At 43.0% G+C, this 26,726-nt stretch overlaps 2 protein-coding genes across 6 annotated transcripts in view; one reads left to right on the forward strand and one right to left on the reverse strand.

Moving 5' to 3' along the window:
- Positions 1 to 1,593, forward strand: part of VWA5B2 (von Willebrand factor A domain containing 5B2) — a 72,436-nt gene extending 70,843 nt beyond the window's left edge. For all 5 annotated transcript variants that reach the window (XM_040349762.1, XM_040349765.1, XM_040349764.1 and 2 more), the window contains one exon: positions 88 to 1,593. In XM_040349762.1, the coding sequence (XP_040205696.1) occupies positions 88 to 699 (612 nt within the window). In that variant the 3' untranslated portion in view covers positions 700 to 1,593. The remainder of the gene's footprint in view (positions 1 to 87) is intronic.
- Positions 844 to 26,629, reverse strand: ALG3 (ALG3 alpha-1,3- mannosyltransferase). The gene is made up of 9 exons (XM_040349766.1): positions 26,410 to 26,629; positions 26,240 to 26,339; positions 22,449 to 22,596; positions 20,847 to 21,007; positions 19,519 to 19,639; positions 11,487 to 11,692; positions 11,328 to 11,404; positions 1,243 to 1,387; positions 844 to 1,164 (listed from the first exon to the last, which is right to left on the reverse strand). The coding sequence occupies exons 1-9, from the start codon at positions 26,606 to 26,608 to the stop codon at positions 987 to 989; spliced, it is 1,335 nt and encodes a 444-aa protein (XP_040205700.1). The 5' UTR covers positions 26,609 to 26,629; the 3' UTR covers positions 844 to 986.
- Between the last annotated feature and the right edge of the window lie 97 nt (positions 26,630 to 26,726).

Raw genomic sequence — 26,726 nt, forward strand, 5'->3', positions numbered from 1 at the left:
TTTAGTGTTTTTTTTTTTTTTTTTTTTAAAGAAATGAATAAGTATCCCCTCCTTCTTACACAAATTGTTCTCTATTTTCTTATATAGATAAGCTTGCAGTTTGCAGAGGGTTTTTTCAGCTTGAACAGCTCTTTCTCCAATGTAGTACAGATATCACTTCAGCGGCTGCTTCGTACTTCCCCATTTTCTAGTCATCGTGGAAGCCTAAGTCCTGTGTCTGAGCCTTTCCCTTCAGAAGCTGGGGACTGTCATCTTAAAGGAGAAGCACAAAACTGTAAAGGGGGGTCTCAGCCTGAAGTCCCAGCGACACAGGAGAACTCTTTTCTCCCTGTCTACGCCTCATCATGCCCTGAAGCACTTTGTCATCAAGCAGACAGTGGACGGGGATCTGAAACTGACCCATGTGATACCTCTCCATGTCCTTCAGAAACTGGAGCAGAACTGGACACAGATATTGAAGGCTGTTCCTGGGCTACAGCTGTGGCTCTTGCATGGCTTGAGCATCGCTGTGCTGGTTTCTTCACAGAATGGGAACTGTTGGCAGCCAAAGCAGAGGGATGGCTACGGGCACAGACATTCCCTGATGGGTTACAGTTGCCAGCTTTAAAGGGGGCTGCCCGTCAACTTTTTCTCCTCCTTCGTCACTGGGATGAAAACCTTAATTTAAATATGCTCTGCTACAAGCCAGGTGATGTTTGAGTCAATTTTAATATCTAAAAAAATAAATGCAAGTACCCGACACTGGCTATTGGCCTATCAGACTGATGCTGGAACCCTTTTGGTAATGTGGGTACTAGTCCAGTTATTTTTATTTCTCAAATCAAAACAATTGTGAGACAGCTGTTTAATAAGTCAAGAGGCAGTTTCATGTTTATTAGCTTAAAAAAATATAAAGTCTATACTTTTATTTTCCTTGAGACAATCACTCTTAGCAGTGTTCTTTGTACCCTACAGTTTTAGAAAACAGGACAAAGCAGATAAGGAAATCAGTCCTTCTTCTTACGAGGCATCCGTGTGGATTCCAAGGAACTTGTCTCATCTGGTGGAACACCAAGCCACAAGTGCAGCAAAATGGCTCCATGACAAATATGAAGAGCACCTGAGCTCATAGAGGTAGAGGGAAATGTGTTCCAGGACAGCTCAATAAGGCCAAGGATAAGGATCCTGGAAATAATTTAAAGAAAGTCATCAATATCCGTTAATTAAAAAAAAAAAACACTCTAGGTGTCAACAGATACTTACTTAGCAAGTCCTGGCAAGACTCTAGAGTTTGTGCACCATAAAAGATATGGCAGTGTGTGGAAGTACCAGACATAAAACTGATAGTGCAGAGAACGACTGAAGGCCACACCCAGGAAGTTACTGGAAAACAGGACAAAGATAATCTCTTAGAAAAAGTTAAGGAAAATAGGGCTTCAGGGGCTCATTTTCTACCACTTTCGTGGAAATTTTTACAAGCACTTGATTAATTATCTACTTCTATTACTTGAGGAATAATAACTAAAAATGAAATCCAATTTAGGTGTTTTGGGAACAGTTTTAAAAGGGTGTTTTTTTTTTAAATACATTCAAATAAAACTATTTATAATAAAACTGTTATGCTTTAATATTACTTTGAGCACTTAGTCTGTATGCCGTACCACAGAAAGATCTACCTCTAAGGCTCCATGCACACTGAAGTTAATAAACTGTAGTTTATTGGCGTTTTGGCTTTTTTTTTTTTTGAAGCACATAAACTGAACATTATGCTAGCCTATGTGCCCATGCACACCTGGGCGTTTACTGTTAATGAGCTTTGGAGTTTAATGGCTTTTTCCGAATGCCCGAAATTTGTGTTCAAAGTGGCGTTTTTCAGCGGGGAAAAAACGCTAAATGCTGGCGCTAAAAAAAAACGTTGAAAGGCTCCCTGCAAAGCTACTGTTTTTTTTTTTTTTTTTTTTTTTTAGCTTCAGTGTACATGGAGCCTAAATGTTTCTCACACCTTGTACGCACAATTCAGATTTTTTTCCAATAGGTTGTGTGAATCTTGTGTAAAAACATTTATAAAAAGACCCCCCCCTAACTTATGGGATTGCAGATGTTTGACTATCACTCACAGGGGTAGATTTTGTAAAACTGCATTATTGTTTACGCTGCCTAAATTGCATTTTAAAAGTGCAAATTGTTAGCCTAATAAGATTAAGGCTCAGTTCACACATATGCGATGCAGGAACCAGCATCGCATGTCTCTGGCAGGCAATTCACACGGCCCCTATGCAAACCGCTGTGGGTGTCAATGACACCCGATTGGATTGCAGTGCAACCTGCCAAATAGTGCAGGAATCTGATTGGATGTGTGAACACCCATGTGATCAGATTCAGTGCGGACCAAAAAAGGGGTTCTGCACTATTTGGGTGCAAATTCAGCCATGCAAGGCTGAATTTGCATGTGATCTGCACAGCAGTGTGGTGTGAATCAGGTGCAAGGGATAACATCGCACCACTGGAAAGCCAGGTTAACAAGGGTGAAAATTTCAATTGCTAAAATGGTATTGCATCAATATTTTATGTGAATGCAGATGTCAAAGATCTGACATGGTTTCAACACATGTCTACACGCAGGTAGTTTATTATTATTTTTACATAAAGTAGTTTAAGCAAGGTTATACTGCTGCCTACAGAGTAAATGGACACACAACCTGAAAGCTAGACCCTGAGAAGCTATAACCCCCTCCAACCCACACCTTCTCAATTGCAGCCAACAGAGGAAAATGTGGAATGAGGGGAGGAAGAACAGTGTCCCTCATACATGCATACACTAGAGGTGCACCAAATGGAAATTTTAGTGCCAAAAAGGCAGGCTGCACTTTGCTGAAAAACTAAATTGACTTTTTTTTTTTAAGTATATATTTTTTATAATATATATATATATATATATAAACTTTTTAATTAAAATCTATTTAAATGAATATGTCAGCCTTTAGGCTGGTGCAATGTGGGGAATCCTGTGCTGGTTCTCCTATCTGAATTTCAGATGGTTCACACTGACATCTGCAAACCGCTGCAGGTGTCCATGTAAAGTTAATGACATCCCCCGATCGGTTGTGAGAAATAGAATAGGAATTGGAGCACACACACAAAAAAAAAAGTCCTGTACCCACTTTAGTCTGAATGTGATGCAAATTCAACCAAACTGTATGGCTGAATTGTCATCACACAGATATCCCATGTGATCTGCATAGCAGTGCAAATCACAAATGCAATGCCTGTTCACGCCAATGTGAACCCAGTCCGATTGGCATCTTTCGCACAAGAAAAATGTAACTCTTTGCATGTCTTCACACTGGGCAATTGTGGTGTTAAAAATCCAGCTTGCTGCATTTATACAAAAAAAAAAAATACACCCTCCCCATTGAAAATGCATGGTGCTTTCTGCACCACGCCGATAACACCATTTTCAATGCAGCTCTAGCATGCACAAATCCCTATTTTTCTAATTGTACACTAAGGAATACAGGATGAAGTAGTTCAGGTACATTGGGGTTATGCTGCTACCTTCAGGAGATTGGGCATTGGCAAACAAAGTCAGAAGTGCTCCTTTTCAGATTAGCTAAACCTTGGCATTGCCACAGAAAGCATGCCTGGACCCCTGCAGAGGAACAAACAAGGCTGGCCTGTAGCGTGTCCTTGAGCACTGGGCTCTGCTGAAGGTACTCCCCTAGACACTGGCCTCTGGATCTGTCAAGTGCTCTGTACATTAGATACAACAGTGCACTGGTATGGTGGAACCCTGTCCCCAAAGACGGTTTAGGGGAGGGAACTCCAAACCAAACTACAGCCCTCCAACTGTTGTGGAACTACACATCACGAGGCATCGTAAAACTGACTCACAGACATGACGAGGCCTGATGGGAATCCTAGTTCCTGAACTGGAGGCCCATAAGTTTGGAGACCCCTGCTTTAGGGAGTGTACCCACGAGAGTGACAGACTTGTGGAAACATGTTCATTGAATACTTCCTCTGTATCTCCTGTGTTGGAACAGCAGGACCTCGGCGGCACTTACATTTCCATGGTTTTTCCTCTAACTGGTTAACAGGCTGCAAAATTATTATTCATTGCAAAGATGGTGGCAAGCATGGAAATTATATTTTAATTTAGCTTTCCTTCTACTGTAGCTCTTTGACCCTATTGCTCCTCTAAGAGTCTCCACCCCCTAGGGTTCGCACTGACTTTCTGCCAATTAGGGCCGAAACAACGAATAGATTACAATTTTCATAATCGATTAATCGGTCAGTAACATAATGGGGTTTAAAAAAAACTAAAATTAGCCCTTTATAGTACAAAAAACAAATTGCTACTGTAAATGTTACTTTCACTGTGCCACAGTAAAAAAAAAATTAACCCCTTAGAGTAGCAATTATTTGCTCTTTTTGGACTTATTTTTTTTTTTTTTTTAACCCCATTATGTTACTAAACATCTCAGGCCTGGGTCACACCTCTGTTTTTTGGTGCTTTTTGCAGAAACACACTACAGTTCATTTACAATTTTTTTTTCCCTATGGGACACATTCACATCCATGATTTTTTTTCAGCTGCTGCGTATTTGGAAATGCAAGGACTTAACGCAAAATGATGCCATTTTGTTTTTTTGGTTCAATATACTTCAATGGAGAAGCTGCAGAAAAGCATGTAATGTGTTTTTGCGGTAATTTGTGTTTTGTAATCTGCCCAACATCAAATTGGCCCCAAAAAAATGCAATTTTTTTTTAAGGCTATTAACCGATTAATCGAAACAATTATCGGGCATCTAATCGATTATGAAAATAATCGTTAGTGTGGTACATTGGCAGTAGGGCTGCAACTAACAAGATCCTCTGGCTGTGCTCACTGCTGCCCTCCTGTGGCATGGCATTAACCCTTTCTACTCAATCATGCGTTTGCAAGTACCTCTTGTGGGTGTTCCTTATAAAGATTACAATTCTCGGTTATGGATTGCCTAGACCACTGGCCTCTGCCAGAGTCATAACACTCTTCAAGGTTGAATCCCTGTTTTATCCTAGGGATGAATTTCGTATGAGGAACATCACAGCCATGTTAACGAACTTAGAATGCAGGGGCCACAAGCATGCTTTGCAATTGAGGATATTCCTCGATTTATATCTCACTGAGCTGGCCCAACTGGACTTGGTGCTCAGACTCTGTGGGCCCTCCCCAATTTTTTTTTTTATCCCAAGGACCAATTTACCACTCTACTTTTGGGTTGCTAACTTTAAGATCCTGTCTGTTGAGGGATAGGTGCCCATCGGATTTATTTATCCCTATGCATGTAGAAGTTAGTAAATTGAGTTCTCGCAAAATCCATCACAACATACATCTCCTGAAGGCATTGGCATACCCGAATTACTTCATCCTGTAGGGATCTACTTTGGTAAGTTAAAAGTCCTCTTTTCTCTCTTGGCCATTCAGGGAATTAGCTTTATTAAGCCATCAAAGGATGTCCAAACTTTTTATTTTTTTATTGTGCTGCCTCTCAGAGAACCAGCCCAACAAGCGTAAAGAGCTAGCAACTGCAGAGGAAGAATAAATCCTAAAATGTTTGAACAGAAGATTAGGTCAAAGCCTTACAAATTTGAGTCAGGATTCTGTCTACCTAAGCTGTGTCTAAGAGGTAAATTCCAACAGCCCTAACTACATCTATACAATGGAGGGAGATCTTCTGGTGTGAAAGCCAATGGTATCACATTATCTTCATTAAATAGGTTGTAAGCCTCAGAGAGAAAAAAAAATAGCATAATGGGCTAGTATGCATTGCATACTAGCTAATTTTGAAATACTTACCTTAAAACGATACCCTGCAATGCCACCCACACTCTGCTCCCACAGTCAACATCTTTCACCAGTTACTTATGTGTTTGTGGGCTCCAGCACCATGATTGGCCAGAGCTGCAATGACGTCAGGCACGGGTACTGTAGAAACAGCACCAGCAGCCCGTTTCTTCATTACGCATGCACTGATGGCAGCAGCGCATATAGTTATCTCCTAAACTCTCCAAGTTTAGGCGATATTCACAGTACCAAACAGGTAAACCTTATTATAGGCTTACCTGTAGGTACAAGTGGTGTAACAGTTTACAACCATTTTATGGTAAAAGGTAGAGACCACCTTGGTCTCGAAGCAACCATGTTTTTGCATAAAATCAAAATGGGGCTCCAGACACAGAGTTAGGCCAATTATTAATTACCTGCTGGGTATTATACTTCATCTCCAGACAGGAAATGATCCCTATATAATCCCTTCCATACAGGAAGTAAATCCATTTTGAAGCAAGCACTGAATCCTCAAAAAGAGTGGCAGGACCACTGTGTCCCATGATGTACACAAAGAAAAGGATTTTACAGGCAAGTATGAAAAAAAAAAATCCCATTTTCTTTTTCATACATCATAGGGCACTGTTTAAGCCAATATTCGTTACCTGCTGGGACGTCCCAGAGCAATAGCCTTGGGGGAGAGGGCGACACCCTGCCAAACAATGCCCATCAGACCTTATACGGCAGCCCGCAGTACACTGTGGCCGAAAGCCCAATCCTTGCCTGCTCGAACATCCACTTGATAACATTTTGTGAACGTATGCACTGAAGACCAGGTAGCAGCCTTACAAATCTGAGCCACAGATACCAGACGACGAAAACACAGGAGGCTCCTACACCTCTGGTAGAATTAGCTCTCAACCTAAAGAGAGGAGCTTTACGTTTCAGACCATAATCCTGAATGACCAATTGACAGACCCAATTGGCAATGGAAGCTGCCTGCCCCCTTTTTTTAACCCAAGAGTCTGATCCTCTGATCTCTGCCGATCTAGACAAATAAACCTTGACTGCCCAGACAACGTCCAAAGAATGCAGTCATCTCTTTCACGGAACAAGGCTGAGAAAAAAAAAAAGGGCAAAATAATGTCCCAATTTAAATTAAAGGCCGACACCACCTTTTGGCAAAAAGGATTAGGCCGGTCACAACACGACCTGGTCATGGTGAAGGATCAAGTACAGTTCCCTGCTTGAAAGGGCTGCCAACTCCGACACCCTTCTAGCCGAGGTGATAGCCATCAGGAAGGCTAGCTTGCATGACAACAAGTCTAATGGAATTTCCTTAATAGGGTCAAATGGTTGTTTCTGTAACACAGACAGCACCAAGGACACATAGGTGACCTAATAGGAGGAGGAAGCATGAGAATTGCCCCCTGCATATTAAAAAAAAAAGTTTGGACCTCTGAATGGGAGGCTAAAGGCCTTCGGAAGAATACGGATAGGGTCGAAACTTGACCTCCAATTGTAGAAAAGAGAATTGTCCCAACCACGTATTTCCAAGGATGCCATTTTTGGTTTCACACTAAGGAATACAAGTCTTCCAGACCTTATGATAGATCTTCCTAGAGACCGCTTTTCTAGCATAGACACCACTAGTCCTGAGATGCCATGGTCCTTTAACACCCTGGGTCAATAGTCATGCCGTCAAATTTAGAGATCGTAAATTACGGTGGAACATAGGACCTTGACAGAGTAGATCGGGGCACTGTGGAAGCGTACATGGCCCATCTATTGTCAGTCTTACAATCTCTGGGAACCAGGGCCTTCTGGGCCAGGCTGGTGCCACAAGAATGACTGGAACTCCCTTTCTCCAAATCCTGGGCAACAAAATGTGTAAGGAGAGGATCAGAGGTAAAGCATAAACCAGGAAATACTGGCTCAATGGAACTACCAGAGCATCTGCTCCAATTACCAGAGGATCTCTTGTTCAGGACACACACTGCTGTAGCTTGTTGTTGAACCTTAATGCCAGTAGGTGAACCTCTGGCCCCACCAGATAGAGTGAGGTAGGGTTGTCCCGATACCAACCATTTGCCCGAGTACTTGTATTTGGGGTCTCTCTCTCTCTCTCTCTCTCTCTCATTATGATGTCTTAGTTAATGAATGAAGAGGTGCCACTGTCTTCTCTCCCTTCATTATCAGTGCAGCCGAGTCTGATGAGAAAGGGACTGGGGAATATGTGTCCCTAGTCCCTTTCTCGGTCTCAAAAGAGAAGAAGATGTCAGTTAAGACCCCTGATATCTCACCATAGCCCAACAGGGCAGATAATTTGAAAAAAAAAAGTTGCAATAAATAATAAAAAAAACACTGTTAAAAAAAAAACGCAGAACACCGTCATTACTAGTAAAAACAAAAAAAAATAATAAAAATGTCATAATTCTATCCCCTATTTTGTAGACGGTATAACTTTTGCATAAATCAATATACGCTTATTGCGATTTTTTTTTTACCAAAAATATGTAGAAGAATACGTATTGGCCTAAACTGAGGAAAAAATATTTATTTCTATATATTTTTTGGGGATATTATAGCAAAAAAAAAAAAAAAAAACGTAAAAAAAATACTGCATTTTTTTCAAAATTGTCTTTTTTTTTGCTCTATAAACAAAAATAGAACGCAGAGGTGATCAAATACCACCAAAAGAAAGCCATTTGTGAAAAAAAAAAAAAAACACGACAATTTGGTTTGGGAGCCACGCAGCACAACCGCACAATTGTCAGTTAAAGCGCCGGTTAAAGCGCAGTACCGAATCGCAAAAAGTGGCCTGGTCTTTGGCCAGCAAACTGGTCCAGGGCTTAAGTGGTTAAAATCCAGTTATAACACAGTGTATCACCCTGCTCTGCACATGCTCAGTTGCTTTTTTTTTTTAAAAAGGCACTGTGCTAAATTTGTAGAGGCCGATCTGCTGACAGGTTAGAGATTTACTTCTGTTCAGGGGCTCCGAGATTCAGCAAAAATGGCATCCTCCAGCAAGAATAATAATGTTGATGTTGGAGGCAATTTACAGCACAAACTAATTTTGAAAGCATAATTATTAATGTGGATTGTATGTTCCTTGCTAAAGAATTGTCTTTTACCAACACAAAATCAGCCCCAAGGGTGGCGTCATCCGCATGGAACTTCCCCTTTATAGTGCCGTCGTACGTGTTGTACGTCACCGCGCTTTGCTAGAGCATTTTTTTTTTCACGATCCTGTGTAGGCAACGTCGTTTTAATGATGAAGTTGGAAAAACAGTCGTTTTTCTAGAGGCTGAAAAACGTTTTTTACAAGCCGAAAAATGATCGTGTGTACGCGGCATAAGAGTTGAATCAAGCCATGCCCTCTTCCTCTTCAGCTTGGAGGAGTGGAGGGGCAGTCACTGTTCTCTGTAGCCTTCAATGCAGGTGGTTCCAACGGATATTTTGAAGCATTATAAAAAACAAAATCTGTCTTTTCACAATTCAAGGAGCTAGACATTTTGCAAATAAAAAAGGGATGCAAGTCCATTCAGAAAAGGATCTATACAAAAACCCACAGTAGGCATCAGGTTGTCGCTGTGACCAGTGGTCACTGCAGACTCACTATTTGAAAACCAGGAGGGTGTCTGAATGGTAGAAGCTGTGCTCGAGAAGGATGCCAGGAGTTAAAGCGGAGCTCCGCCATAAAAAAAAAATATATAAAAAGCCAGCAGCTACAAATACTGCAGCTGCTGACTTTTAATAAATGGACACTTACCTGTCCTTGAGTCCAGCAACGTCTGCAGCAGAAGACGAGCAATCGCTCGTCTCTCTGCTGCCCCCACCGCCATCCTCTGAGGGAATCAGGAAGTGAAGCGTTCCGGCTTCACTGCCCGATTCCCTACGGCGCATGCGCGAGTCGCGCTGCACCTTCCTCACTGGTCCCCGCTGTGTTCTGGGAGCCGCATTTCCCCCAGAACACAACGGGCGGGTGCAGGAAGTGACGCACTACCTGCAGAAGACTCCCGGAAGTGGGTGCAAATACCTGTCTTAGACAGGTATCTGCACCCCCTCCCCCATGAAAGGTGTCAAATGTGACACCAGGGGGAGGGTTTCAGATGAGCGGAAGTTCCACTTTAGGGTGGAGCTCCGCTTTAAGGTGAAACTGCATCTGCAGAGGATCCCAGCACTGGTCTTTAGGTGGCCAGTGAGTGAAAAGAGGGGGCTTGGAAAAGCTGCCTCAGTGAAGAAAATGATGGAAGTCTGTGGCACAACAGTCTTGTCTACTGAAGAAAGGCAGCAAGAAATCAAATTGAGGGCAGTCTAGAGTCATAGGCACACACCCCACTGGAAATACATCACCTTAGCCACTGCAAAAGCTCTATCCTCAGCACATCAATAACCTGCTAACACAACTATCTCAGCCGTGGTCCCGATAACTCGGCAAAGGAATTTACAGAAAACTGTCCAAACCTGAATAGCACATTTCTGTCTCAACTGGAACACAGATGGGTCATCAGACACAACACTACAAAGAAACTGAGAAATTCTGGGCTTGATAGCCAACTGGAGAGGGATTTTCAATATTCAGCATAAATCTACCAGCTGCTTTTGATAATAAAAATCTCCCAATTCAAGCAAAAGATACAGCAGAGTTGAATGAGATGTCCGTTATCCCAAGGACACTCAGCATATATGGGCAGGTATAATGTCTGAGGGGGTTGTAGTCTCTAGAGCAGGGGTCTCAAACTGGTGGCCCTTCAGCTGTTGTGAAACTACAAGTCCATTGAAGCATTGCAAGGCTGACAATTACAAGCATGATTCCCACAGGCAAAGGCATGATGGGACTTGTGGTTCCGCAACAGCTGGAGGGCCGCCAGTTTGAAACCCTGCTCTAGGGAGTCTGGCCTTCAGCTATGTACTTTTCTGTGTGAACAGAAGATAAGACACAGGCTGGATCATTACGCGACCACGGCATGGCAAGTCAAAATTTTAGATAGGATTTTTGTTCTTTAACATAATGATTAGTTACGGGGAAGATTTTATTCCAGTGTGGGGGCTTTAAGGCTGCAAATAAAATACCCGGTGATCAGGTGAGAAATACCATGCACTTCAACCTTTCAGTAGTAAGCCGACAGTGAAATCTGATGTTTTATTGGGACTACCTCGTTCACCTCAGAACTACATAACATTTATTACTTTAGGTTACAGAGATTAAATGTTTTGTAGTCCCAAAGCACATCCTGTCCTGCAAAAACCTGGCTTCTTCATACAGTTAAATGAGTGGGCACCGTCATCCCAGAGCAGGAAGTATTTCTGGTATGAAGAGGAGGTTCATGGATGCCCTGTGCAATGGAATTGCGCAGAGAAGGTTAGTGTAGAGATGTTTCTCTTATTTAATTTTACCTGTACAAAATCGCTTTAAAGGCTTGAAAAGAAAAAGAAAAATATTGCAGCCACCACATCGAAGAACTGGTAAAACCTGGTAATCTAATATATAGTTTGTTCTTGGGTTTAGACACAGTTTAACTTTTCGTAAGGATACTGTTTGCTGAAAGTTGGTGTGAGCGGGGTTTCCTTTGTGCTGGATCCTTCAGAAGCGCAAGAAGGCTCTGCCCAGACCTGCAGATAAGGAAACAGTAAAATTATGTGAAGAATATATTTTTAAAAATCAAACCCACCAAGACCACTTTTCATTGTGTACCTGTGCCAGCGGTAAAAACAGAACAGTACAAGGCCAGCTAGATGAGCTGTAAGTAGTCCCATGTGGAAAACCCTGTGGTGGAACACATGCTCTGGGAGGAACCGCCAGTTCACCGTCCATTGAAACAGAAACTGTCTGCCAAAATCAAAGGATCGTATAAGATACCCAGTAGGATTTTCCAGCAGAAATGGGAGGGCCAAGATCACCTGTAGGATTATAGAACAGTGCCAAAAGAAACAAACAAAAAAAAAAAAGTTACAAAATATTGCTCTCTGGAATCTGACTTCAGCACAAGCCTGACTGTTTGATAGTACCTATACCATGTTGTGCAAATTGCGATTAGGAGACTGTAGATCATTTATGGATAGCCAGACAAAATCCTTTCAGATTATATCCCCAATTCTATGTTTTAGACCCCATACACACCATTAGATTTTCTGCAGATTTTTGTCTTCAGATTTACCAAAACCATATAGTGCGAGGGCCTGCCCGATGGCATACAACATTGAAACTCTTAAAAGGTTTGACTTCATATTATATGGCTTGGGTAAATCTGAAGACAAAAATCTGCAGAAACGCTAATGTCTGAAAAGCGCGCGCCAACGACACACGGCTTGACCAACTAAAAAAAAATTCTACAGGTTGCATGTTTTGAAACGTTGCCTATGGAGTTTGTCGCCATTCCACGAGCGGACGCCATGACATGTTGGGTATCAATTTACTCGGCGTAACATTATCTTTCACAACATAAAAAAAAAAAAATTGGGTAAAATTTACTGGTGTGTTTTTTTTTTTTTTTTAAATAAAAGTATTTTTTTCCCCTAAAGAAGTGCAATTGTAAGACCGCTGCTCAAATACGGTGTGACAGAAAGTATTGCAACGACCGCCATTTTATTCTCTAGGGTGAGATATACAGGTCATTCTCAAAAAAATAGCATATTGTGATAAAGTTCATTATTTTCTGTAATGTACTGATAAACATTAGACTTTCATATATTTTAGATTCATTACACACAACTGAAGTAGTTCAAGCCTTTTATTGTTTTAATATTGATGATTTTGGCATACAGCTCATGAAAACCCCAAATTCCTATCTCAAAAAATTAGCATATTTCATCCGACCAATAAAAGAAAAGTGTTTTTAATAAAAAAAAAGTCAACCTTCAAATAATTATGTTCAGTTATGCACTCAATACTTGGTCGGGAATCCTTTTGCAGAAATGACTGCTTCAATGCGGAGTGGCATGGAGGCAATCAGCCTGTGGCACTGCTGAGGTGTTATGGAGGCCCAGGATGCTTCGGTAGCGGCCTTAAGCTCATCCAGAGTGTTGGGTCTTGCGTCTCTCAACTTTCTCTTCCCAATATCCCACAGATTCTCTATGGGGTTCAGGTCAGGAGAGTTGGCAGGCCAATTGAGCACAGTAATACCATGGTCAGTAAACCATTTACCAGTGGTTTTGGCACTGTGAGCAGGTGCCAGGTCGTGCTGAAAAATGAAATCTTCATCTCCATAAAGCTTTTCAGAAGATGGAAGCATGAAGTGCTCCAAAATCTCCTGATAGCTAGCTGCATTCACCCTGCCCTTGATAAAACACAGTGGACCAACACCAGCAGCTGACATGGCACCCCAGACCATCACTGACTGTGGGTACTTGACACTGGACTTCAGGCATTTTGGCATTTCCCTCTCCCCAGTCTTTCTCCAGACTCTGGCACCTTGATTACCGAATGACATGCAAAACTTGCTTTCATCCGAAAAAAGTACTTTGGACCACTGAGCAACAGTCCAGTGTTGCTTCTCTGTAGCCCAGGTCAGGCGCTTCTGCCGCTGTTTCTGGTTCAAAAGTGGCTTGACCTGGGGAATGCGGCACCTGTAGCCCATTTCCTGTGCACGGTGGCTCTGGATGTTTCTACTCCAGACTCAGTCCACTGCTTCCGCAGGTCCCCCAAGGTCTGGAATCGGTCCTTCTCCACAATCTTCCTCAGGGTCCGGTCACCTCTTCTCGTTGTGCAGCGTTTTCTGCCACACTTTTTCCTTCCCACAGACTTCCCACTGAGGTGCCTTGATACAGCACTCTGGGAACAGCCTATTCGTTCAGAAATTTATTTCTGTGTCTTACCCTCTTGCTTGATGATGGCCTTCTGGACGGCAGTCTTACCCATGATTGTGGTTTGGAGAAATTAACTAGGCTGGGAGTTTTTAAAAGCCTCAGGAATCTTTTGCAGGTGTTTAGAGTTAATTAGTTGATTCAGGTGATTAGGTTAAGAGCTTGTTTAGAGAACCTTTTCATGATATGCTAATTTTTTGAGATAGGAATTTGGGGTTTTCATGAGCTGTATGCCAAAATCATCAATATTAAAACAATAAAAAGGCTTGAACTACTTCAGTTGTGTGTAATGAATCTAAAATATATGAAAGTCTAATGTTTATCAGTACATTACAGAAAATAATGAACTTTATCACAATATGCTATTTTTTTTGAGAATGACATATATATATATATATATATATATATATATATATTATATATTATATTATATAATATATATATATATATATATATATATGAAAAACAGACAGGGGAAGCTCCATTACCATTGCTGGTTTTCTTGTCATACCAACGGCCACCACAAGATGACGCCAGATCACAGAAGGAACCATAGGCCTGCAGAAGGCGGCAAAGCCGCGGGCTCAATTACCGTCTGGCGCTAATTCTAGTCGCAATTGCGACCACCTGCCTGGGTTTTGTCGAACCCTGGTTTAAGGGACTGTCACCTTCCAATCTTACAGTACATACCAGAGAGAAAAATAGTGGCAAGTACCTGATGAACTGGTATAATATAGGGTTGTCCACATACCGATACCGGTATCGAGACCGATACCGAGTATTTGCGGGAGTACTCGTACTCGCGCAAATACCCCCGATACCTAAATAGAATACTTCCCCCCCCCCCTTTCCCCCCCCGCCGCATCGCGCCGCCGCATCGAGGGACATGGCTAGAGGGACATTGCTGCATATGTGAGGGACATGGCTAGAGGGACATTGCTGCATATGTGAGGGACATGGCTAGAGGGACATTGCTGCATATGTGAGGGACATGACTAGAGGGACATGGCTAGAGGGACATGGCTGCATATGTGAGGGACATGGCTAGAGGGACATGGCTAGAGGGACATGGCTGCATATGTGAGGGACATGGCTAGAGGGACATGGCTGCATATGGGGGGGACATGGCTGCATATGGGGGGGGACATGGCTGCATTTGGGGACACATTTAAAAAAAGTATCGGTATTCGGTATCGGCGACTACTTGAAAAAAAGTATCGGTACTTGTACTTGGTCCTAAAAAAGTGGTATCGGGACAACCCTAGTATAATACATTTACAGACTGTTATATGATAAGAGCCCTAGGAACACTTGTGCACTGTTGAACTGTTAAAGGAATATACTCTTGCTGAAAGATAGTCAGCTCACTATCTATTTGGAAATCTAGCAACATGAAGGGGTGCAGACAAGAATAAAAAAGGCTTTATATTCTGCAAATTTTACATTTTTGGTAAACTCATTTAATAAATCTAAGCTCTACAAGCATATATCATGCACTGCATTGATGCATTCACACAATATCACAGTAACCATAATAGATAAAACACAGTTCAGGAATATTTCTTTATCCCATTGTTTTGCATTTCTATGCACACTACAAACTGTATGATTAAATCAGTTCTGATATTAATGTTTTACCAACCTGACAGCTTATTATTCTAAATAAGAAACCTTAATTTTGTTTGCAAATATTTAAGATTCTAACTACCCACAAGAATGAGTCCTTACATTTAAAGAGCACCTGCCATTTCAGATCTATCATGAAAGCACCAGTTAGGGGGCATCCACTCACCTGCTGTCGCCACATCCCTCACCATGTTGCGTCACTGCCGCATCACCAGCTATCCCATTAGAGTGAATGGGACTGTCGGTGAGTCAACAGCGGGTCAGAGAAGGAGCCGATGCCGAACAGAAATGACAGTTGCTCTTTAAAAAAAAAAAGTACGATTTAAATAAAGTCAATTTAAAGCAAGCCTTTTTACTAGTGATTTAAATTGTGATTTAAATCCACAACTAAAAAAGGTCAATGAGTTTCTGGACTCCTGACAGACCCTTGCATCTTAAATCCAGTGCTGCACTAACATTTCTGGATTTGAGGTCATAGGGAATGCAAAAGAATTGTCAAAAGATCTGCGGGAAAATGTAGACTGTATAAAAAACAGGCAAGGGATATAAAAAGATAGCCAAGGAATTGAGAATGGCAATCAGCAGTGTTCAAACTCTAATCAAGAAGTGGAAAACGAGGGGTTCTGTTAAAACCAAACCATGGTCAGGTAGACCAACTAAAATTACAGCCGCAACTGCCAGGAAAATTGTTCGGGACGCAAAGAAAACTCACAAATAACTTCAGGTGAAATACAGGACTCTGAAAACATGTGGTGTGGCTGTTTCAAGATGCACAATAAAAAGGCACTTGAAAAAAGATGGGCTGCATGGTCAAGTCGCCAGAAGAAAGCCATTACTACGCAAATGCCACAAAGTATCCCACTTATAATATGCCAAACAGCACAAAAACAACAACCTTCTGGCACAAAGTCATTTGGACTGATGAGACCAAAATTTAGCTTTTTGGCCATAAACGCTTCATTTGGAGAGAAGAAAATCGAATCCTATGATGAAAGGTACACCAGATGCCTACTGTGAAACACGGAGGTGGATTGCTGATGTGCGAGCTACAAAGGCTCAGGAAATTTGGTAAAAATTGATGGCAAGATGAATGCAGTATGTTATCAAAAAATACTGGAGGAACATTTGCATTCATCAGCCAGGAAGCTGCCCATGGGACATACTTGGAAATTCCAACATGACAATGATCCAAAACAAGGACAAGTTGACCAGTCATTGGCTACAGCAGAATAAAGTGAAGGTTCTGAAGTGGCCATCTCAGTGTCCTGACCTCAATATCATTGAGCCACTCTGGGGAGATCTCAAATGTGAAGTTCATGCAAGACATCAAACTGTCATTGATGTTAAAGGGGACAATACACAGTATTAAGAACTGGGGTATGTAAACTTTTGATCAGGGTCATTTGTAGTTTCTTTTGCCATTAGGATTTAAAAAGAGTAAAACACATTGATTGATAATAAATGGCTTCAGCCAAACACTAACCATGACTGAAAGGAAAAAGTTTGTATATATATATATATATATATATATATATATATATATATATATATATATATATATATTTTCACACAGTATCTCACAAAAGTATGTACACCCCTCACATTGAAATAACACTTTGCTACAATGTCAAGTGCACAGCTTGTAGAACAGTGTAAATTTGCCATGTCCTCAAAATAACTCAGTCAATGTCTAAACCACTGGCAAAAGTGAGTACACCCCCTAAGTGAAAAAGCCCAAATTGGGCCCAATTGGCCATTTACCCACCCCGGTGTCATGTGACTAGTTAGTGTTACAAGGTCTCAGGTGTAAATGGGGAGCCAATGGGGCATCAGTGCTCTCAGTCTTACATACTGGAAGCTCAACATGGCACCTCATGGCAAAGAACTCTGAGGATCTGAAAAAAATAATTGTTTCTCTACATAAAGATGGCCCTAGGCTATGAGAAGATTACCAAGATCCCGAAACTGTGCTGTAGCACAGTGGCCAAGACCATACAGGAGTTTAACAGGACAGGTTCCACTCAGAACAGACCTCGCCATGGTCGACCAAAGAATTTGAGTGCATGTGCTTAGCGTCATATCCAGAGGTTAGCTTTGGGAACTAGACGTACGAATGCTGCCAGCATTGCTGCAGAGGTTGAAGGGGTGGAGGGTCAGCCTGTCAGTGCTCAGACTATACATCGCACACTGCATGAAATTGGGCTGCAAGGCTGTCATCCCAGAAAAAAACATCTTCTAAAAAGGACGCACAAGAAAGGCCGCAAACAGTTTGCTGAAGACAAACAGACTAAGGACATGCCCTGTGGTCTGGTGAAAACAAGATAAACTTATTTGGTTCAAATGGTGTCAAGTGTGTGGCGGCAACCAGGTGAGGAGTACAAAGACAAGTGTGTCATTATCTGGGGCTGCATGAGTGCTGCTGGCACTGGGGAGCTGCAGTTCATTAAGGGAATCGTGAATGCCAACATGTACTGTGACATACTGAAGCAGGAGCATTCCAACACGATAACGACCCCAAACACCTCCAAGATGACCACTGCTTTGGTAAAGAAGCTAAGGGTAAAGGTGATGGACTGGCCAAGCATGTCTCCAGACCTAGACCCCATTAAAGGAAAAAAAATGTTTTCCTGAAATTACTGTTTACAGGGTATAGAGACATAATAGTTAACCGATTCCTTTTAAAATTGATTAAAAATAGATAAAAAATCAATCATATAATGTACCTCTAGTTTTGTTTTTGCATCTAGTTTTGTTTTTGCATGCTATTCTGCCTCTGTGCATGTACAGAGCCATAGAGCAGTGATGGTTTGGAAAATGAAACTAGAATCTCCCAGTACTGTGGTCATCAGGAAACAGACAACCAGGAAGTGTCCGGAACAGAGAAGAATTACAGCAACATCAGAGAAAAAACGAACAATGAGGACATGAAACCAGGACTGCAGTAAGGTAAAGGAAGCTATTTAACAAAAAAAAAAAAAAAAAATTTCCTTTAGTGACCCTTTAAGCATCTATGGGACATCCTCAAACGGAAGGAGGAGGATTGCAAAATCTCCAACATTCACCAGCTCAGTGATGTCGTCATGGAGTAGTGGAAGAGGACTCCAGTGGCAACCTGTGAAGCTCTGTGAACTCCATGCCCAAGAGGGCTACGGCAGTACTGAAAAAGAATGGTGGCCACACAAAATAGACAAAAAAAAAAAAAAAAAAGGAAGACAAAAAGAAAAACACCATACCCACAGTGAAGCATGGGAGCACCACACCAGCCTGTACAGACCTTCTAAAAAGAGATTTTGTAACAGCCAACGCATTTTGGAGGCTCAGCATTCTTCCCCTTCATCAGGGACAAAAACTAGACAAAGAAAATATAAAAGTTCTGCATTTTCATTGTGTAGTTTTTGGCTCTGATGAAGGGCGAGTCCTGAGATCTCGAAATGCATTGGCTGTTACAAAATATATAGTACCCCTTTAAGGTAACCATCCTCACCTGTGATCCGTTTTTAATTAGTGTGTTTATAAAAAAGGTCAATGCGTTTCTGAACTCTTGACAGACCCTTGCATCTTTCATCCAGTGCTGCACTGACATTTCTGAATTTTGAGTCATGGGGTGAGCAAACTAATTGTCAAAAGGATCTGCGTGAAAGGGTAGTTGAATTGTATATAACAGGAATGGGATAAAAAAAAAAAAAAAAAAAAAAGATATCCAAGGAATTGAGAATGCCAATCAGCAGTGTTCCAACTCTAATCAAGAAGTGGAAAATGAGGGGTTCCGTTGGTTTGGTTTCAACTAAAATTTCATCCACAACTGCCAGGAAAATGTGAGATGCAAAGAAAAATTCACAAATAACTTCAGGTGAAATACAGGACTCTGAAAACATGTGGTGTGGCAGTTTTAAAATGCACAATAAGAAGGCACTTGAAGAAAGATGGGCCGCATGGTCGAGTCGCCAGAAGAAAGCCATTACTACGCAAATGCAACAAAGTATCCCACTTATAATATGCCAAACAGCACAGAGAAAAGCCTCAAAGTCAAGTGATGAGACCAAAATTAAACCATTTCTGTGAAACACTGACGTTTTGGGGATGTGTGAGCTACAAAAAGGCACAGAAAATTTGATCAAAATTGATGGCAAGATGAATGCAGTATGTTATCAAGAAATACTGGAGGAACGTTTGCATACCAGTCAGAAATCAGGTGAATTCTGACTGGTATGGAATTGGCATTTGGCACTTTGCACTGTTTTATTGAAAGGGTCTGAAAATATATTTTAGGGATGCACACTGTATAAGAGGGCTCTCACCTGAAGAATAGCACAAATAAATAGTTTTGGAATTGTGCGCAGTAGTCCAAATCGGCAGAAGAGGAGATATAGCAGTCCTGGAGCTAACAGAAGTATGTTCATTTTGACAGAGACCGCTAGGCTGTAAAAAAAAAAAAAGAAAAGAAAATAGTGGGTACAACTGTAAGATATTAAACAAAACAAGATGACCACTAATCATTAGATACACCCCTAAGGACTAGGGTTGTCCCGATACCACTTTTTTAGGACCAAGTACAAGTACCGATACTTTTTTTCAAGTAGTCGCCGATACCGAATACCGATACTTTTTTTAAATGTGTCCCCAAATGCAGCCATGTCCCCCACATATGCAGCCATGTCCCTCTAGCCACGTCCCTCACATATGCAGCCATGTCCCTCTAGCCATGTCCCTCACATATGCAGCCATGTCCCTCACATATGCAGCCATGTCCCTCTAGCCATGTCCCTCACATATGCAGCAATGTCCCTCTAGCCATGTCCCTCACATATGCAGCAATGTCCCTCTAGCCATGTCCCTCACATATGCAGCAATGTCCCTCTAGCCATGTCCCTCACATATGCAGCAGTGTCCCTCTAGCCATGTCCCTCGATGCGGCGGCGCGATGCGGCGGCAGCGGCGGGGGGGGGGGGGGGGGGGGGGGGGGGGGGGGAGTATTCTATTTAGGTATCGGGGGTATTTGCGCGAGTACGAGTACTCCCGCAAATACTCGGTATCGGTCCCGATACCGATACTGGTATCGGTATCTGGACAACCCTACTAAGGACAACAGCTAAACCATCCATGCTTGACATGATCAACAGTAACAAAATGCAGCACATCAGGTTGTTCACTCTTCACCACAAAAAAGGAATATGACCAGAATGCATTAATGTATAAAAACCCTTTGACAGGTACCCGCTCCCATTTCCAGTTCAGTTTGTGGTGAAGTGAGTTGAAAATTCCCCAAACAACCTCCCACACACCCTCCTTCCCTTTGCAGGCAGTAGGAAACCGGCTGTGAAGCCCTTATCCAAGATGGAGGTGCCAGCACCCGAGAGCCAATTCAACACTTGGCTCAGGTGAGGACACCGCTAGATGTCTGGACAGGTAAGTGCACTTATAGTAAAAGACAGCAGCTACAGTATTTGTAGCTGCAGACTCTATACACATTGCTACCCATTGTATTACAAAAATTCCTAAAATAAACCAGCGGCATGCGTCTATATAAAATCTCATTGCATGTTTTGGGGGGGGGGGGGTTAATTTTAACAATGCAAGCAAAACAGAGACTTTAGGGTACTCTGCTGCCCAGCTGGCAGCTGCCTACCTGTAGAAAATGCAGCCCCAGCTCCAGTGGTCCTGTAGTATCAAATTGATGGAAAGGAATAAGATGACCATTGCCACAGGGTCATTGAAAAGCCGAAGGAGGAAGATGGAGTGGACACGATATGAAGCACAGCACATGAAGAAAAATACATAGGGTGGTACCTAGTAGAAGTGACAAAATGTATTAGTATAATGAGTTCAGATATTTTATTTATTACAAAATTAAAAAACTATAAATAAATATGTGGCGACATACTATAGACTTTTGGCTCACTCTGGTCAATCAGGCACTCCCACTATACAAACTAACCCATTAAGCTTGAGGCGGCCCTCATAAATTTTATAAGATATGGGACTTGTGGGTAGCCTCTGATCGTACTATCCCACCAAATTCGTAGAATATTGAGCAATACGTTTTTGCTGAATCTTTATTTTTTTCTGGAATGTTGTACCGTATTTTCCGGCGTATAAGACGACTCAGCGTATAAGACAACCCCCTAATTTTCCAGCTAAAATGTTGGTTTTGGGATATACTCACCGTATAAGACTACCCCCTATCCTACTAGTCATGCCTCGCCTCACGGTGCCACCATTACATGCCAGACTGTGCCCCATTACATGACCAGACCGTGCCCTTACCTTATCCCATGCGAATCGCGGCTGTGTAACCCAACATCTTACCTTACCAGAATCGCGGCCGTACGATTTTTCAAAAGCCGCGCCTCCGACGTCTTCTATTCCGTGATAGGCGGAACATTCAGCTTCCCAGGAGGCACTGTGTTCAGTGTTCGCCTATCACGGAGGCCCTCTCGTCCGAGGACGAGAGGGCCTCCATGATAGGCGGACACTAAACACAGGACGAGAGGCCCTCCGTGATAGGCGGACACTGAACATAGTGCCTCCTGGGAAGCTGATTGTTTCCGCCTATCACGAAACAGAAGACGTCGGTGGCGCGGCTTTTGAAAAATCGTACGGCCGCGATTCTGGTAAGGTAAGATGTTAGGGTTACCGGCGTATAAGACGACCCCCGACTTTTAAGAAGATTTTAAGGGGTTAGAAAGTCGTCTTATACGCCGGAAAGTATTTTTATACATGGTTTTGAAGAATAATAATAATAATAATAAAAAATATATCCTGGTCCCTTAAAGCAGATTACACAGCACAAGTGCTGTGTAATCTGCCCACCTCTAAACTGTAAAAACAAACCCCTGAACCTGGCACTTCCTGTACGCCCTCTTTAAACAGACCACGACAACCAGGGCGGCTCTGCCCTGATCACTGTGGTCAAAGTGCGTCCACCCCGCCATACTCTGCCTGCTCCTTCTCTCCCCCCTCCTTCCTGTCATCTCCCTCTGTTTCCGGCCATGTCACATGACCGCCCCGGCTGAGGTCAGAGGGAGATCATGGCACCTCCCGCAGAAGCAAGCTATCAGAGCTGGAAAGCTGGAATTGGGTATTTAAAATACTTGTTTTTAAAAACAACTTACACAGTGTGCTATGTCAGCCTCTAATACAAAACTAAATTGTATGCACAGGCTTTATACATTCATACGTCCCCTCCCCCCCAAAAAATAAACACATTTACTGTGATACAGCTGCTTACCTTCTTGGTGAGAATGTAGATACGAAACACAAGGAACAGTGTGAGCAGGTACAGCGCTGCAAAGATATACTGTGCCAGTCTGATGTTGCTCCCTTGCTCAGTTACATAATATAGAGCACTGAAAATGTATACAAATCCAGCTGGATACCTGTTCCAATACAATAAACACAAAGAAGATCTTTAACTCAGACATTACAGTACACTATATTTATTAACTGTGCAGGATGTTCTTCCTATCACAGTAACCCACTCATTGCGGGCTCACCAAGTAAGGTGCAGTGTCCATTGGCAGAATAAATGGGGGGGGGGGTCTTTTTTATATTACAGTACACTGGCATTGCTTCTTTTATGATCCCTACATTGCAGTCAGTTTCAGCCCCTCACATGATTTCAAATGTCTCACTCCAGCAACACCTCGTATCTTATTAATCAGTGTTATAGGGGCCATGTCTCTTCTCCAGAATGAAGGAGGAGGTGGCCAGCCCAGTTCTACCCCCAAACCCCATTCACACATTAAATCACGGGAATGAAATTGTTTTATTTCAGGTACCTATAAAGCACCATCAATTCACGCAGCGCTTCACATATGTATTATACACTCACATCAGTCCCTGCCCTCAAGGAGCTTACAATAGAAGGTCCCTAACTCGCATTCATTCATACACATACTAGGGCCAATTAACCTACCAGCATGTCTTTAGAATGTGGGAGGAAACTGGAGTACCAGAGGAGACCCATGCAGGCATAGGGACAACATGCAAACTCTGTGCAGGTTGCTCTGTGGTTGGGATTCGAACCAACAACCCTAGTGCTGCTAGGCAGAAGTGCCAACTACTTGGCCACTGTGTTAAGCAATTCTGCAGAGCGCACCAAAGATGGTGGCAAGAGATTTTAGGCCATAAGAGACCATTTAAAGTGTTTGCACATTTGACAAACCTGCGCAACACTAAAATGCATATCAGTTGTCAGCAGATGGAAAAACTCAGTAAACAATGAATGCAAATCCATTTTCTTTCCCCCTCTAGCAATCAACAGCATTACAGCCACCTTCATATAGCAAAAGACAGTAATGAAAGCTAATCAGTGATTGGTTTTTCACATGTATGCCCCTCAACTATTGGAGGTACATTTTAATTGGCAGGTTAGAAAAACCTATGCTTGTCACTACTGTACACCCTTCTGTTACATGGTAGAAAATGTTTGGCTTCTTGTCCGAAGTCACCCCAGTGATCCTGCCAGGAAGCAATAAATGTTCTTGGTGAATCCCAAGAAAAACGAGGCACCACAGGCGCATGTATACATGCAGCCATAGGCAATGGCTCCAGCTGATTAGAAGGACTCATGCACACTGGACATTAAAATTAACATAAAATTGCCAGTAGCTTTGCAGTGAGTTTTCCCAAAGTTTTTGCAATAGCGTTCTTCCGCATTATTTTTTTTTCTTCAATGGATCAAAAACGTTAAATGCTGGTGAGCCACGTTTTTGAGCGTTTGACGTCAAAACGTTTTTACAGCTGAAAAACTCCTCTCAGAACCCACTAGTTTGGGGTTTTTGTTTACAGCCAAAAACAGTTGATAAACTCTTGACTGTAGAAAAAAAAAAAAAAAAAAAATCTGAAGCCAAAAACAGTAGCTGTAAAAACGTCCAAAAACATCCAGTGTGCATGAGGTCTAATTGGCACAGTACAGCGACAGCTTTAGTGCAGGATTGTTCAGGGAGCTTCAGACTAGCATCCAAACAAACCCAAGCTTGTTGCTATTCAAGAGGCTGCAGTATCACCTTTAACATCTCCGAAAAGGGATCTACCACAAACTTTTTAGAGGGGAGGTATGGACTGCTGGACAGGTTAAAAACCCCTAAAAGTCCTGGATTAGTGCTCTCCTGGGAGAAAAAGCTAGCCGAGTTGGATCATGATGGTACAGAGATCTGTACCTATTAATCCTCCATGGAAAAAAAATAGACCCATGTAATCCCTATGGGTAGAATGTTGCAAGTAGACTTGTATCAACCTAGATCGCCACCTCTGGTCAGTAAAAGCGGACCAGAATACAAATACTTTCCGTTTAATCTGTCTGACCCAGAGGTGGGTGGTTATGGGTGCATGCAATCCACCCTCCTGCATGGGATGTTTTCCTCTTTGTTTTGAGCTGCGTATTAACCGCCGTGTGAAAGGGGCCATAGGGGTTGACACTTGGGCAGTCAAAGTACAGCCTTGGTCCTCATGCATGTACACATTTAGCTTAAAGGGTTAATTAACCTTTACAGAAAAAAGTAAAGGTGGACAAACACTGCAAATCTTCCCTAGTCCCTGCTTTACTTACCTCCAGGGCTACTGATCTGTCAGTGCTCACACAGCTGGTCTGGGGATCGATCCGAAATCCTCGCTCTTCTCCCTCTCTTCCATTCAGCAGCTTCTGGCATGGACCATAATGATTTGCCGTGACAGCATTGACCAATCAGAATTCATCGAATCTGTCCTAAGAAGTAGCTGCACAGAGAAGAGCAGGGATTTCAAAACCCCAGACTACTAGAACTGCTGCATGGGTAGTGACTTCTCAACAGCCCCCGAGGTAGGTACAGCGTGGGGAGGGTGTCCAGTGTTACTTCATCTTTACATTTAGGCCCCTTTTACACGGGGCAGTGGAGGTGCGGTGGCGGTATAGCGCCGCTAAAAATAGCGCCACTATACCGTCGGAATTGCCGCAGGATTCGGCATTAACCCCCGCTAGCGGCTGAAAAATTGATAATACCGCCCCCAATGCGCCTCTGCAGAGGCGCATTGCGGGCAGTATTACCGCGGTTTCCCATTGTTTTAAAAGGGAAGGGGCGGTATACAAACCACTCCTCTCACCGCTCCAAAGATGCTGCTTGCCGGAGATTTTTTTCTCTCCTGCCAGCCCATCGACTCAGTGTGAAAGCCCTCAGGCTTTCACATTGAGAAGGCTGGGGCAGGAGTTTTTCAGGCGATATTTAGGCGCTATTTTTAGCGCCTAAAACCACTAAGCAGGGGAGGGGGGGTCAACAGAGCTGGAGGTTACGGAGTGGGGAAGAAAATCAAACAGAGCTGGAGGTTACCCTGTCGGAAAAAGTCAGATGTGAGCTTTTGGACGGGAATTCCGACTGTGTGTATGCTCCATCTGACTTTTTCTGTTGGAATTTCTGCCAGCAAAAGTTTAAGAGCAGGTTCTCCATTTTCCCGACCCGAAAAAAAATACGTTTGTTTGTACGGAATTTCAACGCGCAAAAAAAAAACAACATGTATGCAGAGAATCAAGCAGAAGAGCCGAACTGCCTATTGAACTTCATTGATCTCGGCTCGTCGTACGTCACCGCGTTCTTGACGGGCGGAATTTGGTGTGACCGTGTGTATGCAAGACAAGCTTGAGCGGAATACCTTGGATGTTTTTTCCGACGGGAAAACCATGTGTACGCGGCATTAGGCTCCATTTCCACTACTGCAAGTCGTTGTGTTAAAGTTAAAACCCATGCATTTCAATGGTCCCCGTTCTAATTGGTGCAACTCAAGTCACGGCGACTCCAAAAAAGGTTTTGCACTATTTTGTTCTGACTTTGGGGCGGCTTGTTGTCATGATTCTCACCAGTTGCATGACATCGCCTCAAAAATCGTGTGACTTTGGGGGGCGCAATAGTGGAAACCTAGCCAAAATAAGCCCCAAGGTGGACAGCGCTGCGATTGGGTACTTGCGCGCACAGCTGAACATTACAGAAGTGATTGGTCAGTACGGTGCGTTTCCAGCCAGTATTGGAGCATGCAGGGTGTCCTACTCACACGAGGGGTCCGGTCTCCCCCTGTAGCTTGGTATAGTCGTAGGTCCCATTGATCACCCCCTCCACCTCGTCCATGTAGGCTCTCCAGTCTATCTCTGTGTCTGTAGAGACATAAGACATTAGTAGGGGGCTGAGCGAACAGTACATGTACATACAAGGAGTGTCACTCACAGGGGACCCTCTGGATGACCCAATGTGTCACCCCCAGCTCCAGCACACACAGGCACACTCCCAGCAGTGCTGTGTATTGGGGGTCCGTCAGGACCTGTCTACACTTCTCCCGTCCTCTCCTCACAGTCTCCGCCAGGCTGGAGCGGGTCCCGGCTGTCCCCCCGGGGGGGCCCCCTCTCCTACGGACACCCGGAGACATCTGCACGCAGCCTCGTCTCACACACACACACACCGGCCTGGCCGGAAACAGGAAGCTGGGGGGGATAAGCCGGTCCCGGTATAATGACGTGTGCTGTGCCTTTAGGTGTTCCACGTGT

Source organism: Rana temporaria, chromosome 4 (genome assembly GCF_905171775.1).
Source record: "Rana temporaria chromosome 4, aRanTem1.1, whole genome shotgun sequence".
NCBI classification, from domain to species: domain Eukaryota; kingdom Metazoa; phylum Chordata; class Amphibia; order Anura; family Ranidae; genus Rana; species Rana temporaria.